This window comes from Notolabrus celidotus, chromosome 19 (genome assembly GCF_009762535.1).
Source record: "Notolabrus celidotus isolate fNotCel1 chromosome 19, fNotCel1.pri, whole genome shotgun sequence".
In the NCBI taxonomy this organism is placed as follows: domain Eukaryota; kingdom Metazoa; phylum Chordata; class Actinopteri; order Labriformes; family Labridae; genus Notolabrus; species Notolabrus celidotus.
In genome coordinates this window covers 13,390,768-13,411,096 of record NC_048290.1, presented here as the reverse complement: position 1 = coordinate 13,411,096, position 20,329 = coordinate 13,390,768, and the positions used below count along the sequence as shown (strand labels likewise).

Genomic DNA, 20,329 nt, shown 5'->3' with positions numbered 1-20,329 from the left:
TTCACGTTTCATTTGTTTTATTGAAATGATGATAACAAGGTGTCAAGGAAACCTCTAGACGGTGCCACAGACGACACGACCAGTTTGAGAAGGTTTGGTTTGAAAAGCAGCAAAGCGTTGGTTTCCCGATGAAGTTGGTTAGTACAGCATCACACAAGCTTCCAGGGCATGAATCTGTGTTCTAAAATAATAAATATGATAAAAGGCATCTTCACTAAAGGTGCAGACAGCCTGCCTGTAAGCCATCCTAAAATTAGAACAGTACCTTCATTAGAATCAGGGTTGCTTTAGACTAAAGGAGAGATTATTAAGGCATTGGTTGTGTTGTTTTTTGAAAGCTGTGTTTTCCTGGCAGTGAGTTTTCCGACCTTTCAGCACACCAAGACTTTAAACTGTCATTGCATGTGTTTTTGTGACTTCATTTCACTAGTTAACAGGTTTTAAAATCAAAGTATGAAACAAATGAGAAAGATTGTCTGATGAAAGTTAAACAAGTAGATTCTTTTTAGTGCAAAACCCTACAGGAAGTCTATCTTCTGCTAAAACTCTGTTTCTATTGGCTGCCTTAATAACAGATTTAAAAGCATCAATGTAGCCTGTGAGACAAGGTGAACCTGTATCCCTCGAAGTAAAAAAGAAACCCTCTCATTTTCAGGGTGTATTGCAGCTGAAAAAGTCTTGTGATAGAGCTCAATGCTTGCAAGAGCAAGGGGGAGGTCACAGGTAAGGAGATAGGCAAGGGGGGAGCCAGCTGAGGTGTCACAGGGCGAGTTCAGCCATGGCGCGCTCCAGAGGGTCGCTGGTCCAGTACTCGTGGTCCCAGCCCAGGAACCAGCCGGTGAAGGTTGGCGGCTCAAAGCCCTGCTTGATCTTGACGATGGGTGTCCTGCGGTCTCTGTTAGCCGGATCTGTCTCGATGTATCGGGCAGCTGAGGAAGATCAGGGAGAGGCTTGAGTTAGTGTTTGTCACAGAGGAAACCGGAATCATAAACGCAGCAGAATAATGTTGATTAGCTTCACGTAACGGCACGAGAAGAATAAAACATCAGATTTTGGAGATATGCCAACTGATGAGAGACACGTAGCCAAAAATATTCAATGCCACGATCCAATAACTTCTGCCAGTGACACTCTACAAATCCTGCCTCTTTACTAATACTCAAAAAATGCTTGATAAGAAATTTGCCAGAATAAGTGTTGATTTCTTAAACCCAGGAATTGTCTTGCCCCTGAGTAACAGATGTAAGAATTAGTCTGACTTTGCTCATTAGCCATTTTTCCCTGAAGGTTAGATGTCAGGATTGATACCATTCTCTATCACCATGGAAGCTTGGTAAATAGCATGCTTGAGCCAGGAGACAATTAGCTGAGCGTTGCAAAGCAGCTGTTTGGCAATTTTGATAAATGACATGGAACAAAAAGCCAACCCCTAAAAAATCTTACTGCATGACAGTTGTGTCCTCTTCTGAGAACGCATACCATGATGTTACTACTCATCACAGATTGTGAATCCAGTGAAATAGATTTTCTTTTTCTTTCTCCACAGACTTTAGAGTTTAATGACAAGAGAGGAACTAAGGACTGGAAGCTGAAATGCCTTCTTGTTTTATCTTAGGAGATGTTGGACATAAGGGTGCGACAACCATCCAACCATCCTGCAGTCCTAAGACTATAAAAGTTAGTCATAAGAAGACAAAGTAAACCATTAACCCTACTGTTATGTTCCGGGTCAGATTGACCCATTTCAAAGTTAAAAAATATATATTTATATATATTGAAATTATTTTTTCGGCTGCTTGGCTTAATTAGCGTAATCAACATATTTTTAAAAACGGTTCCTTTAACATATTTGCAACCCCCCTGCATGTTTATATTACATACATACTGTTCGGGGGTCAATTTGACCCAGCAGTCAAATATTGATTTATAAGGTTAGTAATGGAGTTAATAATGTAATTTAAAAAAATGTTAATTGGGATTTTTTGGGGGTTCTGACACTTTCGGATAATTGAATATGCCCTGGGTCAAATTGACCCAGGCACATTATTGCGTTCCTGAGAAATGAACATAACAGGAGGGTCAAAAAGCTTTTTTTTCATGTTAGTTTTTAAGCACATTTTTTTTAGAAATTACCTTACATCCCCAGTGCCAAAGTAAAAAATCAAATATTTCAACAAAAAGGAAGCTATTTTATATCTAGCTATTGAAGGTCTGTAATCTTTCATCCGCCGTCTTTCTGATAACTTAATTCATTTGTTCCTTTTATTATTTGCACAAATGTAGGTGCATCCCTGGAGGGTGTGGTAGAGAAATGTGCCCTCTCTACCTACTAGATTACATGCGTACATCGATAAAGCAAGGTGTGGATAACGAGGATAACTTAGAGAGAATTTCACTGGATGGAGGGTAAATGAAGCAATGTCACATGAGAGGAGTGAAGCCCTGAATATCTGCTCTGCTGTGATTAGGTTGAAGGCGAAAGGCTGCCAGCCAAAGAACACAGAAGTCAGAAGTCATGCTTATATTCAGTCCAACATACGGACCTTGAGTGTGACAGTGCCTTTAAACATCAGTTAAACAAGCAGCATACAGTATTAAATCATAAAGCTACACCAACTCAATTAGTGTGAGGAGTCCTAGTGTTGGTGTACTCTATATCAGCCCTTGTCCAATCCGATTACTTGGTCAAAACTACCTGTTGTTCTTTAATCTACTTAGAAAGATTGTGTGTTCAATAATATAAAGTGTTATATTTTATGTGATGTGGTTTTATTTTTGTCCTCACCAGAAGCCATCGATTCAGTCTTCTCCTCCTCCTGCGCTTCATTTCCGATCCAGACAAACACCTAAAACAGAAAAATTGTTAACATAAATGTTTCTTTCATGACTCTGCTGTGCTTCATGATCTCAAAGCAGCTTTCTTCACCTGCTCCCAGGTGTCCAGGATCATGACATCATCAGTGGCGAGGTCTTCCTGGGTCATCTCCCCGGGCACCTCCTCGATCTGAGGGAGCAGGAGAAGGATTAAGGGGGCATGTTTGGATGTAGTGTGTCTCCTTTAGAGGAAGCCTGAAGACTTACAATGAAGTTCCCGGTTTTATTGGAGCAGGCGAAGAGTCTGGGTGGATGAGCATCCATCTTGTCCTTGAGTCTGGTGGAAGTGCGGTATTCTGTCTTTCCTCCCAGAGCCTCCCAGAACTGATCTGTGAGGAGTAAAGAGACATTTCAGGTTAACAGAGAGAAAGGAAGAGAAAACCTAAATTTGCTCGTAGGGATATTTTGACATGTTTTAAAATATCCATATTCACTATGAAATCACAGCAAGAGACGTAGCTGAACTGTAGCTTAGAGTCAGAATGTAATAATCACGTGTAAACATGCACACAGCATACAGCTAATCGTAAGAAATGAGCACTTTTCTTCCCCTCCTATCTCTGACAGGAGTTTTTCAGTGTCCATACATGTCTGAAACTGCTGCTCTCTTCTGTGGTGTCCCTCAGGGTTCTGTATTGGGCCCTATATTATTTGCCTTCTATTTGCTGCCCTTGAGTCACATTATCAGCAAATTCAAGGGTATTTCTTATCACTGTTATACTGCTGATATCCAGCTGTATGTGTCTTTTAGAACTGATGATACAGACAAACTGATTGTTTTTGGTTGATTGTCTGACTGCCATTAAGGACTGGATGGCTGAAAACTTCCTGCAGCTAAATGCTGACAAGACAGAGGTCCTTATCGTTGGTTCTGATACTATAGCTTCCAAGGTTGCTCAGTGTATTGGTTCTCTCTCTTCTACTGTCCAGTCTAAACTCAGAAATCTTGGAGTTATATTTGATCAGTCCATCTTTTTCGATCACTACATAAAACAGTTGTCCCGGTCATGTTTCTTTCATTTACGAAACATTGCCACACTTAGGTCTGTTGTGTCACATCCTGAACTGGAAATGATCATTCATGCTTTTGTTTCATCCTGACTGGACTATTGTAATTCACTTTTCACCTGTCTCAGTAAGTCGTCCCTCCATCGTCTTCAGTTAGTCCAGAACCCTGCTGCAAGGCTGTTGACCAAGTCCAGCCGGACAACCCACATCACTCCTATCCTATCTTCTCTACATTGTCTTCCAGTTAAATTTAGGATTCATTTTAAGGTTCTTGTTTTTGTGTATAGAGCTCTGCAAGGTCAGGCTCCGACCTGCTCCACCCCTACCTACCCAGTAGGTCACTCAGGTCTTCTGACCAGGGCTTGCTGGTTGTCCCTCAAGCTCTTCTAAGGACAAAAGGTGACCGTGCTTTTGAAGTGGTGGCACCAACATTGTGGATCACTCTTCCTGTAGGCCTTCGACTCACCTTGTACAGACTAATGTTTTAATTATTCTATTGTCTGTTTCTTTTAATGTTTTATGATTTCATTTTTTTATGATTTCATTTTGAAATTGAATATTTTTTCTGTAAAGCACTTTGTGATTTTATTCTATGAAAGGTGCTATACTAAATAAAATTTACTTACTTACTTACTTTTAAAGCTCAGTAATTGGTAGTATTGCTACTGTTTAATCATAACCAATCGTAGAAGTTCATATGGGTTGAATTTGATCCTCTCCACCTTGCTTCATATTGTTTGAGTGGTATCAATTGTTTTGTCTGTCCTTCAGGAAGAAAACCAACAGACTTGTCCCCCAAAATGTCAAACTGTTGTCTTTGAGCTGCAGGAATGAAATCACCAGTGATTCTGGGGAAATGGGACAAGCCACACCTGAATCACCTTTAAACTTGTCACGGCTCACTCACCATTAGACGGCTGTTTACAAGTCAGCCAGCAGACACAGAGCAAACCTGACATTGATCAGAGTCCTTAATCACCTGGGGGAAGTATCCGGCTCTCCAGTTAGTAAATGTTTCAATATGTATTCACTATCTAGTAACTGACTTTGTATATATGTATAAACAAAGAGTGTGACTGAGAAACAGCTGAGCTGCAACTACAACCCTCAGATTACACATTTGATCAAACGTTGATGTAACACACTGCTTACTGCGGCTTCAAAGGTTTACCAGACACAACCAAACCATATCGTTTTTCAAGTTTCATCAATTCTGAATCATGATGTGAAAAAGTTTCACAGCTAGGTACCTTTCAACTATTTTAACACATCACAGATCCTGTGACAAATCCAACACGTCACTCTTCAGCAGTTAACTCTGTGAACTTTGAGAAATAAAGGCCATAAACTCTGAGCTTAGGCTCACAGTAATACAGGAGTAAAGCTCTGTTCTCTAGTCTTTAGTAGCCTGAGGCTAGCCCTTAAAAGCAGAGTGTTTATAAAAAATTGAATCGTTTTATTTCTGTTGCCAGAGGTTTTCTGTTTGAAACGGCTGGCAGAGATTCCAGTTTCTCCTCTAGCTCTGCAAGCAAATTGCAAGTTACTGAAAACATCTTAAGAGTGATGCAATCATGCCGCCTTTGTTTTAATATAGATGAACACAAGCACTCCTTTTAGCTGAAGTACAAAAAGAGGACGATTAAACCTTCTCTGAAAGCGCTATTGAAGCAGCTTGACCGCAGTCTGCATTAGACAAAGAGAGAATTAAGAGTATGTTAAATAATAATAACGGCTTTCAGTGTCACATTGTATTCCCTACCAGCTTCTCCTCCCTCAGAGAGCTCAGATGTCGACACGCCCAGGATGTCACACAGCTGCTGGGCTCCCTGCTTTTCGGTGTCACTGGCACCCACTCCCACCCACGTGAAGGAGCCACCAGGGGTCACCAGAACGAAGGCATCATTGGCGTTCAGGTTGGAGGACGCAGCGTCAAGCTGCATAGAGACAAAGATGAAGGTTAACATACAGCTTTTACTGACGGTCTTTTAACTGCAGGGTCTTACAATTTATATTCAGTAGATTGTGGTCTATGTGCATGAATAATAACACTCTTGATCAAAAGTTCCTGTTATCTTGAAAGACTGTAAAGGACTCAGTTTGTGTTTTGGTTCATGCAGTGGAAAATAATAAATTAGGCTTTGGATAGGACAATATCTGTTTCTGCTGAGGGGTCGAATCACTGCTGGGTTTTAAGATGTTAATGGCATTTTTAAGTTGTAAGAAAATACCAGACTTCCTTTAACAGTCATGTTTTGGTCAGTTCTAAGTTTTCTATTAGTTATATTTGGTTGTTCTTGTTTCAGTTCAGGTTTATTTAGTTTCATGCCTTGGCTTTATATTTCAGTTATTTCCTGAGTGGGTTTTATGTTCTCCTTCCCTCATGTCTGTGTATTCCTTGTCTGTGTATAGTCTATCATATTTCCTGTTTTATTTTGTAGTTATTGCTCCCTGTGTATCCGGTTTAGTTTTACTTCCTGCTCTCGTCTTCCCTCCAGTTTGATTGCACCCTCATTAGTCCCACCTGTGTCTCGTTGTCTCACCTGTGTCTGATTGCCCCGGTTAGTATTTAGTGTCTGTGTCAGTTCATTGCCCTGTCTTACCCGAGTGTTACCATGACTTCCTGTGTTCCTGTTTTTTTCCCCGTGGATTTGTATTAAGTAAGTTTTGTTTTATCTCCTGATGTTTTTTTTTTGTTCATGAAACTTTTCTTTTCAGTCTACACTTTGGATCCTCTTCTTTTGTTTTTTGTCTAAACCTGACAGAAACATCTGTTCTTGTGGTGAAGTCAGATAATGAATGTTAAATCTGTGTGTCCTCTTACCTCCACCGCTCTGGTGTGTCCTGCAGAGTTGGAGCGCACCTGGAAGAGTCGAGTCTCTGCAGGAGCGGACTGACCTCCCTCTCGGGACGTTCCTCCCTTGTAGACCACCATGGGCTGTCCTCCAAATAGACTCATCAGGTGAGCTGGCTCCTTGCCCTGCATCACCCTCACCTGGTGCACAGATTAAAAAAACACAACTGGAGAGTAAGAAGACGGTTGTTACAGTGATTCATCATACATCAGGCTTTATTTTATGAAGGCGTGCAACCAAATCACATCAGACAGACTCTACTATACAGCGTGTTTTGAATTATGCATCAGCAATGTGAAAATCTCTACTGCAATACCAACTACAGACACAAGGTGGCAGCATGGGGCTGAGCCACATGGATGTAAGGTTTGAAAAACAAAGGTTCTGAGTTATGATGCAGTCAGTGTCTAAAGGACTATAATCTGTGTGTTTGGTCTACAGCGTCAGTCATAAATATTTAAAGCAGTCTGTTCTTTTCCACAACCAGTCATCGCAACAAATGATACTAATCCTGAGTTTAGAGGAGAGAACTAAGGCGTTAAAATCAGTCATTTTACAGTCCTTCACATCAATGATACAAACATTCCCAACGCTCATTCCTTCTTTGAGCTTTGTTTACTTCGATAAGAAACTGTCTTTGTGTGACTTTGTAGATAACTTGGTTCCCTCCAGGCCTCTGTTCTGCACTTTGATCAATATTTGACTTTTATTGCGTGTGGACTCATGAAAAAAAAATCCATCCAATACTGGTTATCTAACCTCAGTACTTTGTCAGTGCAAGTCATAATGTGTCAACTTTAAGGTATGAAAGGAAAATGCATGCTTGTTCCCTTAGTGTTGTATCTGCATTACTACTAATTTTGGATATTTCATGAGTCCAAGTTTAATTTTGACACAATATTTAGGCAAAAGTCTTTCTCAAACTTTCATTCAGATGTTATTCTACTCTTGTTATGTTGTTCAGTGTGATTATTTTACCATAAACCGTTGTTTTTGTTTTTTAAAGTTATGTTTTTGGCCATTTGTGCCTTTTATGGATTGGTCAGCCTATATGATACAGGAAATGCGGGGAGCAGAGAGTAGGGAAGACATGCAGCAAATGGTCCAACCTGCGACCGCTGCAACAAGGACTTTGGGCTGCACGCTTAGGCCAATGGCGCCCCCATTAACTGTGTCTTCTTATATGATCAGTTCTTATTCTATTTAAAAACTCAGATATTCAGTCAGTGCAAATATGTGGAAACCATTGTGAGGTAAAATAAAGTGGGTTGAATTTAAATGTTCTGGGTTTTGTGAGACAGCTGCTCTCTAGTTTGAGAAACAGAGATAGGAAATTGTAAATAAAATAAATGTGACACGATCAGCTGTTAAAAACTGTAAAGTAATGTTTAAGTGGTCTGTCTTTGGACAATGGTCAGATGCAAAAGTTTCAGCTGAAATGCTTCTCTCTTCATCCTGACCAGTTAGAGCTGCCGTTTATAAAGTGGGTCTAACGTCAGTGATGGAAAATACATTCAACAAACAGAATTGACAAGTGAGTGTCTTCCATGCAGAACTCCCTCAAACAGACGCAGTGTTTCCACAGCAAAGTCCAAAGTGGTGGACTCGGAGGTTGAACATGCAAAATGAGGACACGCTTGATGAGTGGAGTAAAACACAGAACACAGAAATTAAAGAATGAAGAACCACACGAGTTCAGAGCCAAGTATGATCCGAACCACTCAAAGTCTTCAGACCGATCTGGTTTTAGGATCTCTGCAGTTATTTCCAAACTCTAGTTTTAGAACTCATTGACAAGTTAAACCCTCTTTATGGAGTTGGCTGTGGCAGATTTGGAAACAGAGTTTTTATTTTGTGGAGCAGACAAAGCTGGCGACAAAGTAGGAGGGGTCCTCCCACTAACATCCACACTGGAATGTCCTGTTTGTGTTTGATCATGATTCAATATGATCTCATTCATTAACTCTTAAAGGTGAAGAAAACAGAACTTTTAAAAAAAAATCTAGATATTCATTTTTTAACCCTGGCTCTGGACAAAATCCTGTGACTCATTTTGGAGATAAGGAACAAGGCAGGCAGGGAGGATACCTGAGTGGTTATAGGAGCACCAACAACCTGAAGACACAGAAAAGGAAACGGAGGAGGACGGAAGCAGCAGCAGGGAAACAATCAGGGAGAGGAGACAGAGTAAAAGGATTTAAAGGTCAGGAAGGAGGTGACAGCGCTGAGTAAGCCAGAGGACGGAGATCTAAAAAAAATGAATGATGAGATGAAAATAGGTGCATGAAATGAATTAGATAAAGAAAATGCATCCGGAGGAGGAGTTGAGTGTGTTACCTGCACAGGACCACCGCCAAGCTCCTCATCCAGCTGGGCGCCGAGGATGGCAGAGGCCCCGATCTCATCCTGACTGGAGTCCATTCCCTGCCTGGGAACAATGTGAATCTATTTATTGCTTGGATCATAATGGAGACAGACTGTGGCTCAATGAACAGCTCCATATCCCTCTGAGGCCAGAGCTTAAATACAAATAAAACTAAAGTATGGACCTCTGTGTTCTTTAAACTTCTTAACATGAGGCAGGATGAAACCACTTCATGAGATTATTGATTAGATCTGTTGCTTTAAAGAAGGAACACAATGTGTTCTCCTGCTCTTATTCCCATTAGTGGTCTTTTCTTAACTCTATTTGACATTAGTCTCTCAACAAGCAATTTCCTCCTGAGTTTGCTTTTTGATCTGGACACCAGTGGAATAAAGATTTCCTGTTTACTTATTTCAGGGTAAAATAAAGGTTGATTCTTAGAAAAAATAGGAATCAACCTTTATTTTAAAGGGAAGGAAACTTATATCTTAAAGACTAAAACAAGCAAACAGCATGTTCTATTACTGTCGTAAAGCAGAAACACTGAAATACTCATTCATTGAAGTTCTATTTACATCTCAGGAACATTTTCCATGCTCCATACCACGCCCTGTTTACCTCTTAAAGGCACTCTTTGGAGATTGTTGAGCTTAGAATTTATTGGGAGATTAATTTAGGGGCTTTTTTCATGCCTATTTTGAAAGAGCAGAACAGTGGATAGGGTGGGAAACTGAACTACCAACACTAGCCTCTGTACATGAGGTGTGCGATTTACTGCTAAGCTAGACCAAACTCATTCTGTTAAACTTTGATGACTAACAAATTTGTTGAATGCATTTCGTTCATAAAACTAAAAACTGAACTTTTACATAACTGCTTCATCTTTGAACTTAAAGCCTAACTTAAACAAATCATCAAACTGCTCTGCTGCTTTTTGGTATCATAGATTCCTGCAGATCAATAGATTGTTAAGCGTGTAACCTCATGTGTAAGTGCTTGTGCATAGCAGTCATTTTAGGACATAATATAAATATATAAACTCAATATAAAGCAATAACGGTCTTGCATAAAACTTTGCTTTGTGATGCTACTAGTGCAAAAATCCACATAACTCCTTCACCTTATATTCATATTGTACTCAGGTTTCAAAGTGAAACATTGACTGACATGGTTCATGTGGTTTGTATTTAGCACTTGAAAGATATATATATATATAAAGGTGGACTATTTTTGACATCAAAACTGGCCTGCTTCAATTTTATCAGCTATCAGACAATCAGCCCTGTGTTCTCACCACATGTAGATGAGGTGTCCCTGACGTCCTCCATGACGGTAGTTGTAAAGGATGATGTAACTGTCTCCTCCAAAGAACTGTCCATACGTGGACGGGTCCACTGACACCTTGTCGGATCCCTCAATACGCCAGATCTGTCAAAACAACGAAACATCTCTATTACAATAGTAAAAGCGTGAGTACATTGCTTATAATGCATAGATTTTTATGGACTGAGGCTTTGTGCTCCCTGGTGCAAAGGTCTCCATCCTCTCACCTGTTTCTCTCCGGTGCCGTCATCCACCATGTTGTGCTGGGCGGCCATGGCAGCAGACTCGTGCAGGCTGGAGGCGTCGAACGGCACCTTCTCGATCTTGGCGATGCTGTTAGCGATGTAGGCGATGCCCAGGCCCACGGTCTGATCTTTGTCCCGCCAGTTTTTGAAGAACTGTTTGAAGAGCGGCGTCTCGCCCATCTCAGGCAGGATCTCCACCTGAGTGTGTTTAGGGTAACCCATCTTCTTGATGAACTCATCAGCTGCTTTCATCGCTGCCTTTCGCTCGTCCATGTTGGCGTCTTTGCCTGTAAGCAAGAGAAAAGATAGCTGAGCAGGAATATAAAATAATACCAGAATAAATAAATTAACAAGGGAGATTTTCTTCTTTTAAAAATGATAGAAAGACTTTTCCCCAATTAGTTTTCAAGTTTTGTGTTGGAGTGATTTATGTAAGTGTTGAAAAAAGTGACAATATCACGTTTGTCTTAATATTTGTGAAAAAAAATACAAAACTCCTGAATGAAGCTTTGTTAAAATCACTTAACTTTCTCCTTACATTAGCTCTCTAATGTCTGAATGAATTATATGAAGCTAAAGTCAGGAGAAAGTGTGTGAGGCTTAGCATAAAAACTGGCGTCATGGAGAAACAGCTGGCCTAGCTCTTTCTAAAGGTGAAAACCTTCCTGTCAACACCTCTTCGGCTCACTTATAACACATGATGTCCAGTCAGATTAACTACATCATTCACTAAAGTGGAAAAAGAAAAAAGCCCCCAAAATGTCTCAACACCAGCCCAAGTTGTAGATATGACCCCCAGTGTGCAATTGTCATACCTTGAACCGCTCAGCATCTGTTCAGGTAAACAACGTCCAGCTGAGAAGACTAAATAAACAAACAGGACATCAACTACAGCAAGCTGCACTGACCTTTCCAGATGAAGATCTTGCCGTCAGAGCCATGGTCCAGGATAAAGCAGTCTCCAGACTCCAGGGCGCTCTGTGCAAACGGGTTCTCTGAGGCCACCAGTGCGATGGTCATGCCCCCGTTGGCATTAGATACCTAAAAGGAGGAGGGCAGAGATGAGAGAGAGGTTAGTAAGAGACAAGAGATGACACTGAGAAATAACAGTCAAAGCACCTTGCTTCATCCTTCTGGGGCTTTTAATCTGCTAGTTATTGGCTGCCTTGAAATAACTGTCAGCAGGTTTCATGGGAAACTAAGATGTTTTAACTCAATATATAAAACTTAAAGATAGTCCTCTAGCTCATGTGCATGTATAACTTGATCTGCATCTACAGTATATAACATAAGCTTTAATTACCTTGCATCATTTGTAACAGATACTTTATCTTTGAATTGCAATATGTTTCATTGTTGATGACAAAACTGAACTGAGCAGGATTTTTGACCTCCACTCGTATCTCACCTTGTAGAGTTTGGCTCTCTTCCTGTTTGAAGCATCAGCTTTGATGTCATCTGAGGCTCCTGGAGGCAGATCTGGTTTAGGTCCCAAAACCTAAAAGCAGAAGCAGAAATTTAACACGGAGGTCAGTTTGGGACATCATTTGGTTGCATTGATCACTGGTCTCACCTCTATCATCTTCTCTCTCTCCACCCCCTCTTCACAGACGTACACTCGGGCCCTCCCGCTGCGCTCGTTATCACGGATACCCTTAGCCACCTGGGTAGCCTTCAGCTTCTCAAAGCGGTTACTCTGAGAGCCGCACCACTGATAGATCTCCTGTTCAGCAGAAAGAAGAGCAGATGGAGAAGAAGGTGAATAATGTCCACTTTGTGTTTGATATAAAAGAGACCATGTTTGTCATGTTTCACTCAGTCTGACTCACATCTCCCAGGTCCAGGATGAAACAGTCTCCCTGGTTGAAGCTGTCCCAGCTGACGGCCACCTCTGTTGCCCTGACAGCTCGGCGGCCTTTGACCTGAAGCACCCGCTGCATAACCACCTCATTGGTAACCACGTGCTTGAAACCAGATGCAACGCCCCCTTTCTGTAAGACACAAAATATATTTAAAAAATGCAAATTTTGATGAAGGGCAAAAAATACAACTTGTGTGAAATATTTGATTTATAATCCCTGATTTAAAAAAAACTCTGCAGAGTGCATATTGTAGCTATAACAGGATTTCTTACCATGTACTTGATTCCAGACTTGAAGTAGCCAAGAAAGGTTTTGGACTCGTATCCCTGCACCTCTCTGTACTGGATGGGTTTCCCTCCAAGGAAGTCGTCCATTTGTACCGTAAAGATGGCCGCTGAGCCGCTCTCATCCTGGCTGCAAAGATCACCTACAAAACACGATCCACAGACATGCTCCAAGTCAATCATGGTCCTCCTTTTGTTGCAGCAGTCAAACTGTACCCAGAGAGCGACACATTGTGTGTGAGGGATTCCCTCACTGCGGACTCAGTGGGTCAGGAGATCAATGTGCGTAAGCAGCAGGGGTCCAATCCCAGCAGACACATTCCATCATGTGACATTATTTGACTTCCTGACCCACAGAGGGGTTCAGCAGCGTAAGAGGGTTACATCACATCTGGCTGGTAAATGCTGTTTCCATAATCAATCAGGCTGACCTAGTGCGTATAAAATCAGTCAAAACATCACTGATTGATTGAAGCTCAATACTATGATTACCTGGTTAGGAGTCATATACGCAGTTTCCTGTCAGAAATCTTTGCTATGAAATTTCACTGTGTCCTCGTTCGATATTTAAGCTACAGCCGCTGATAAAAAAAAACATGACTTCCCCTGTAACGTCTATAGAGGCTGATCAGTGTGAGCAGGAGGTTACACTGCACATAAATAACACACAGCAGTCGCAGTGTGGTTTAAACGGCAGAATATATGTGCTTTTCTCAACATGTCTACATCTCACATCTTCCCTTCTCATCCTCCAGGGTTAATATTTCAAATTTAAGCTGTCGTCTGCAGGGACACTGTCAAATGGAATTACTGTCCAGCAGGATAGAAATGCATGGTCAGCAGTAGGATTGTAGGTGCACTGGGAAAAACTCGGATTAGCCATTTCAGGTTTGGCAACACGGCTATACAAACAACAGAATACACTAGGGATGCACCGATCCGATCCTGGTATCGGATATCGGCTAAATCGGACTCAAAAAGCTAGATCGGATATCGGTGACAAAGGGCCGATATAAAGTGCCGATATCCATATGGCAGATCTATTAATCTCAGCTCTATGCTTTTCTGTGTTTACAACAGCCATGTGCGTCTCCTACATCATCATTTATAAAATATACTGCTGATTAATATTGTCACAATATCAGATGCGGAGAAGGGAAACTGTAAGGGCAAAGGTGGGCAGGGTAATAATGTATTCAATGATTTTAATAGCCCTCCTCCCTAGCCACAGGTACACTGTACTTCTGTTGGAAACACTACCTTGACATATTTTTTTTATTTTCTCATTTGAAGCAGTTTTTTTTATACAGAATATTTAATTCCTCTTATCCACTGCTGAGGTTTAAGTTGAATTGTAATATCTGTTGGATATGAAGATTAACTCACCAAACTGCTGGTACATATTTATAATCTCATAAATAATGATACTGTCAGTTTAAAAAAAGTTTATTTTATTTTGGTTTACAAAGTCAGAAAAGCCTGAAGTTGCCAAAACATGTTTCTATCTTCACATTAAGGAATAGAGATCGTTAAATCAATACCAGGATCGGATCGGCTAGTAACGGTATCGGGTATCGATATCTGTATCGGGACATAAAAAGTAGGATCGGTACTTCCCTAGAATACACCCTAAGTATAATTGATCCTGAAAATTTTGTTTCCTGTTGAATTTAAAATACTTTATTGATTATACAATCCATTGTAATCAGAAGATATGGCGCTGGCAAGCTTGATACTTATTTATACGTAGGGGAAATACTTGAAAAGCAAGCTTCAATTCTTCACAAGACTTGCTTTTGCTCTAAAGTGAACATTTTATTTGACTGTACTGTTTTTCTCTATTTACAGATTTACTGTACTCACCCAACCAGAAGTGGAGGTCGTACTGCAGGTTCCCGGAGCGCTGCTTGATGGTGTTGAGGACGAGGTAGGCGTCTCCAGTGTAAAATCCCCCATACAGTTTCTCTGGGACGGGCACCAGGTCGAAGTTCTCCACCCTCCATATCTGGAGGCCTGGATTCTGTCCGGCCCGCTCGAACTCTGGGTGGTGAGCTGCCATCCTGCCTGCAGGGAAAAATCAAACCCTCAGATTACATGCTTTCTACTTTATAAACAAGTGATGTAACACTTCAGATATAAGATTAGAAGAGCTTTGTAATAAGCTTTTTAAAAAGGGACTGGGACTCTGTATTTTTGCTAGCTCTGGAAAACAAAAAGCCAATCCCCTTTAGGCTGAGTTATTTCCATGGATGTAAAGATAAAGTTTAGGGTTAAAGTTAAATATTGATGCTCAGCAGGGTGAGTCACTGATGCTCTGTGCTCAGGGTGTTTCCCCCTTTACAGCAGGAAAAGGAAGTCCTGGCAGTAATGATTCAGACGTTGTCATAACTGCCAGGGACAGTGGCAAAATAAAACACTGTATGATACTATATAAGGAGGGCAAGGCTTACATGGAACTTCACATTTCTTCCTTTCAACCTTTTATATATTGAATAACTATGTAGTCAAACTTCAAACACACTTGGGATTGAACACATCTATATAATCTGCAATTTTAGGTTTGTCATTTTCTTTTTAAATGAATTATCCTAAAGGTTCAGTGTAGTCACTTCAACCTAAGATTGTCTGAAACAATTGAGCCAAACTTGAAATTTATTGAAAGTCCATAGAGAATGTTTGAATCCAAGTTCCACCAGAGATACTCCAATTTTGACTCATTCAGAGCCACACATATCTACTAAACGTCCACTGCTTTCCACATCTCCATGGCAAATCCTCATAAAGCACAGCTGTGTTGCACAGGCTTAATGGATGCATCAGCAGCTAGTTCAAGTTAAAGTCGGGTAAACGCACCAACTCTCTCACCCTAACATTCATGCTATCACATACCATACCCTAGAGCCGTATCTGAGAGCATGAGGACATGTGGCGCCCAATGTAGAGTTTGAAGTAGGTGCCTGTGCCTTGGTGGATTATAACCAGCTGGCCTCTCAGCAGCATGTGTGGATGTTTAAGATTTTTAAGAGGGTAGTTGGGCATCCTGTTGTAATCTTTTTTTACAGGAGTCTGGATGTTTTTTGTGGACCAGGATTTAGATTAAGCAAATCAGCTGTTCTGTTTAGCCAGATATTTTTAAAGAAAAATAAACATGAAGGGTTCCACTGCTGCAAGAAGAGACTCAAAACTTGTGTTTCTTCATATTTGCTGACTTTTAATGTGCATATGTTTGTTTGACTCTGTAGTAATTTCTCAGATTGTTTCATGTTAAGCATTAACAATGGACACATTCAAGTCTGAGTTTATTGTAAATAAGAAAAAATATATAATTTAACCAAGCAATGCCTCCTCACTCACTCAGCACATGTACATTGTACTTGTTGCATGGAAGGCTCACAAAAATGCTTTCACACCATTTTTAGATGCAGCCAGTTGAAGCTTAAAGTAACGACCTGCTACCTTAATATGAACTGGTGCAAATTTAGTTGTTGAACAAAAACCACACTGTGGGTTTATTTTAGATTCAGAGAGAACGTGATGTTTACAAGTTCTGTTTTAGCAAGAACAGCAGAATATAGAAACTTTGTTCGTGCTAACATGCTTCATTATTTGTTTCTCACTTTGTAACCATTATTGCAAAGTTCGCACATTGCAATAAAGGTTGCATTTTTCTCGTATTCAACAGGACTATTTCACACACACGAAATGTGCAAGATGAAAACAAAGCTGAAAGGAGGTGAACATTTGACTCACCTTCAATTCAATGATAGCAGCGCCTGGGTACTGGTGGGCGTGAGTTTGAAACTTGTTGCTGAAAACTTTTCAACACTATTAATTTTGTGTTCACAAATTGTTTTTCATCTGTAGTGAATTTAATTATTATTGAACGTTTTTTTCTACTGATTTGAAATATAAAATTATAGAAATCTGTCTTTTTAAGGGTGTCGTGTTCTCATTGAGTTACGCTTAAAACCACCTGCAGTACAACTTTTATTTTTAAATGCATTTTAATGATAGCTTCTTACGTGCTAACAAGCCTTGCCATTAGTGACACATCATTGCACTGCTTTACATTTGGTATTAAATACAGACATAGCTTTGTTTGTTAATCAACTTCTGGGTCTGTTTTTTGTATACCAACTAAACAGGTCTACTGAGCTCTGATACACACACCAACCTCACACCAGCCGTGAACTCCTCCGTAGTCAACACTGCAAAGAGAGAGCAAATAACTTCTCTGAAGTGAGGCAGTGTTCCCAGTAGAGCCAGACCTCAAGAAAAAAACAACCAGAACCTTTAATGATGTAAGATAATGTACAGAGCAGATGAGTGTTGTCTCATCCTGAAGGAGATCCTTCACTAACAACCTGCTCCTGTTTATCTTACAGCTATTTATTTAAGAAATTGATCCCTTCAAATAATGATGGAAATGATTTTACTGATTTAGAAATCATTAGATCTTTTCAGCTGCAAATGATACTTGACACATTAACAGTTTGAACTGCATCAATATAAGTTTAACTCTGAAGCCCCTCTTTAAATAACTGAGCTGTTATTTCTCACATTAAACTGAACACTGTCTGATGGGGAAGTAAAAGAAGGGGAACAGGACCCTGATTTACTTTCTGTCTTCTCACTGTCATATCTGATTTGTCAGCCTCTAATGGATAAAACAGTTTGAGAGAGAGCGACATGAAAAGTGGGGAGAGAAAAGGGGAAGACTATCACTGAATCATGTCAACACCAGAAATCAATACTGCAACCAGTGTGACAGGGACTACAGCCTCTGTACATGGGGTGCCTTCACTACCATCGGAGCTCAGCTGGCCCCCAATTTCTTTTTGCACGTTGACATGATGACAGTTAGTCTGTCAGTCTGTGATTAGAGTTGCATCCCTATCAACGGTGTGTTCCTCATCACAACAGCCTGCTATTGACACCCTAATAAAGTCGAGTTAAGGAGAAACAAATTATTTTAAAACAGAAGGTCACACAGTTCAAAATGAACACAGAGTCCAGTTTTCCACAGGAATGCTGCTCGATCAAGCTGCATTTCAATTTGCATGACTAACCGACCACACTGGAGTGAGATTCATCCATTCTTCTAGGCAAACGTCTGCCCACAAACATGGCAAGAATCCGCTCATGACCCTGACAGAGGGAAGTGGCTCCGAATTCATGTAACCAGGCCAACAAATGAGGGGTTCCTTTTTCCCCCCATTCCTGCTCTCCTCTTATGTAACAGTTGGACTCGCTGTGCAGTATAAGGAATGTTTCAGCATGGAAAAGTAAGGGGCTAAATTTGGCGATGGAAGTTTTCTGTCAACTTCCAGATCTTTGAAAGGGACGTTTGTCAGTGCAGGAGACTAGAGTCTTTTGACTTTAAATTATAGGCGTAGTTCCTCAACACTGTGCATAACGGAAAGTATACATTTGGGTATCTCTGTGGGTTAGGGTTACAGCTATAGTGACCCTATATGACTGAAGCTCCTTCAGACTTGACAAGAAATTCATTGTATGGCATGAGCACAGTCAAAACTCTAGCCAAACAGCTGGATACCCTGAGTTCATTTCAGGTCATGCACTGTCTGATCTTCATTGTTTCCATGTTTGGCTAAAAAGTGGAGAAAATGGCTGGGGCACAACTCCCCCTTAAAACATGAAGGGGGGCGAGGAAAGCTTTAATTTTCCTACAGTGGCTCTAAAGTTGCCTGGTGGAGTTTCCAGTCTAGAGAAGCTTGAATGCCGTAAAGTCAGACAGCAAATCTGCAGCGTCTGAGGCCACACAAGCAGACGGAACTAAAGCTTTGAAACATGGGGCATAAAATAGAAATGTTGACCTCTTAATTTGTCTGTCATGAAAATGATGATCATGACAGAAATTGGTTTAAAGGCTTATTTACAAAGGAACACTAAGCTCTCACATTTTGAGTCATGAAAATGGAAACTTTGATTACTTAGCCATTACAGTTATGTGTTAGAGAAAGATGGAATCACATGCTGCAGAGAGTTTCATTTTAACAGTGACTTATTTCATGTGGATTATCTTGCTTCTAAATTGGCACTCAGCATATCAGATTAGAGCATCACTGTTTGGATTAACGTCAAGCCTTCTGTTTTCTTAAAGAGCAAAGTTAATTAAAGTGCACTCTGCAAAGGTTTTTGTTGGTTCCTGTTCGTCTGACAAAGTGGAATGGGTTTTCAAGATGGCCGGAATCTGTCTAAAAGTAAAGTATACAATTCTAAATCAGCAAAAGACAACATTATAGGGTTCCCATGGCTTAACACCGGATCACAAAGTCCATCCATCCATCCATTTTCTTCCGCTTATCCGGGGTCAGGTCAGGTAGCAGTCCAAGAAAATTGACTCAGACATCCCTCTCCCCAGCAACACTTTCCAGCTCCTCCTGGGGAATCCCGAGGCGATCCCAGCCCAGGCGAGAAATACAGTACAATCCCTCTTCCGAGTTCTGGGTCTTCCCCGGGGCCTTCTCCCAGATGGACGTGCCGGAACACCTCTAAAGGGAGGTGTCCGGGAGGCATCCTTATCAGATGCCCGAACCACCTCAGCTGACTCCTTTCGGCGCGAAGGAGCAGCGGCTCTACTCCGAGCTCCCTCCAGATGTCTGAGCTCCTGACCCTCTCTCTAAGGCTGAGTCCAGACACCCTTCAGAGGTGACTAATTTCAGCCACTTGTATCCGCGACCTTATTCTTTTGTTCATGACCCACATCTCATGACCATAGGTGAGGGTTGGAACGTAGACCGACTGGTAAATTCAAAGCTTTGCCTTCCAGGTCAGCTACCTCTTCACCACGACGGTCCTGTACAACGTCCGCATCACAGCTGATACTGCACCAATCCGTCTGTCGATCTGCCGCTCCATTTTACCCCACTCGCGAACAAGACCCCAAGATATTTTAACTACCCCACTTGGGGCAAAGACCCGCTCCCCACCGAGAGAGAGCAATCCTTCGTTTTCCGGCAGAGAACAATGGACTCAGACTTGACTGACAAAATCTGCCAGTTAACGATGTCAGATTGTTGTTGTTGAGTGTGGCAAAAGTTAGCAGAGCTAGCACCACCAGCCTTCCGTCCTCTTTGCAGGTTAGTGTCCAAATGCCTGTGCTGGTTACACATTGCTCTGGTCGAGTACCTAACACAGCGTGCATATAACTTTATCTCCATTTACTCGATCAAAATCCTAAAGTTAAACAAGTAACAATTTATGACACCTAATCATCACATTTGAAAAATCCTCTCCTGTTTAACTTTGACACAGATGCTTTGAATTGTACAAATATCAGCAAACCATCTCTACCTACTGCAGTGAGCGAGAACAATAACTTTATGTTCCAAAGCAGCTGATGATAAATCAGTAACTCCAGCATGAGTTGATATACAGCCATTCATTAACTTAAACTGACGCACCCAGTAATATGGCAGCAGCTTGCATCCGAGCAGAGCATTAGAGTCCTCATTAACCCAGAGACTGATTCACAGCACAGAAAGTTTAATTT

General features: G+C 41.0%; 1 protein-coding gene and 1 long non-coding RNA gene across 3 annotated transcripts in view; one reads left to right on the top strand and one right to left on the bottom strand.

Moving 5' to 3' along the window:
- Positions 1-20,329, bottom strand: part of gsna (gelsolin a) — a 24,320-nt gene continuing 3,991 nt past the window's right edge. The window contains exons 2-16 of the mRNA XM_034708874.1: positions 14,677-14,877; positions 12,802-12,956; positions 12,497-12,658; positions 12,241-12,390; positions 12,076-12,165; positions 11,576-11,708; positions 10,650-10,954; positions 10,394-10,527; positions 9,072-9,162; positions 6,704-6,874; positions 5,642-5,816; positions 3,082-3,203; positions 2,927-3,004; positions 2,786-2,846; positions 1-929 (exon numbers count right to left, since the gene is read on the bottom strand). Coding sequence (XP_034564765.1) covers positions 760-929; positions 2,786-2,846; positions 2,927-3,004; positions 3,082-3,203; positions 5,642-5,816; positions 6,704-6,874; positions 9,072-9,162; positions 10,394-10,527; positions 10,650-10,954; positions 11,576-11,708; positions 12,076-12,165; positions 12,241-12,390; positions 12,497-12,658; positions 12,802-12,956; positions 14,677-14,872 — 2,193 coding nt within the window. The 5' untranslated portion in view covers positions 14,873-14,877 and the 3' untranslated portion in view covers positions 1-759. The remainder of the gene's footprint in view (positions 930-2,785; positions 2,847-2,926; positions 3,005-3,081; positions 3,204-5,641; positions 5,817-6,703; positions 6,875-9,071; positions 9,163-10,393; positions 10,528-10,649; positions 10,955-11,575; positions 11,709-12,075; positions 12,166-12,240; positions 12,391-12,496; positions 12,659-12,801; positions 12,957-14,676; positions 14,878-20,329) is intronic.
- LOC117830667 lies at positions 6,428-16,890 on the top strand. 2 transcript variants are annotated; one of them, XR_004634817.1, is made up of 8 exons: positions 6,428-6,539; positions 6,730-6,841; positions 11,508-12,196; positions 12,278-12,425; positions 12,506-12,660; positions 12,819-13,095; positions 14,662-14,740; positions 16,496-16,890. It is a non-coding gene; the product is annotated as an uncharacterized LOC117830667 (long non-coding RNA). The 2 variants fall into 2 exon arrangements; XR_004634816.1 differs by lacking the exon at positions 11,508-12,196.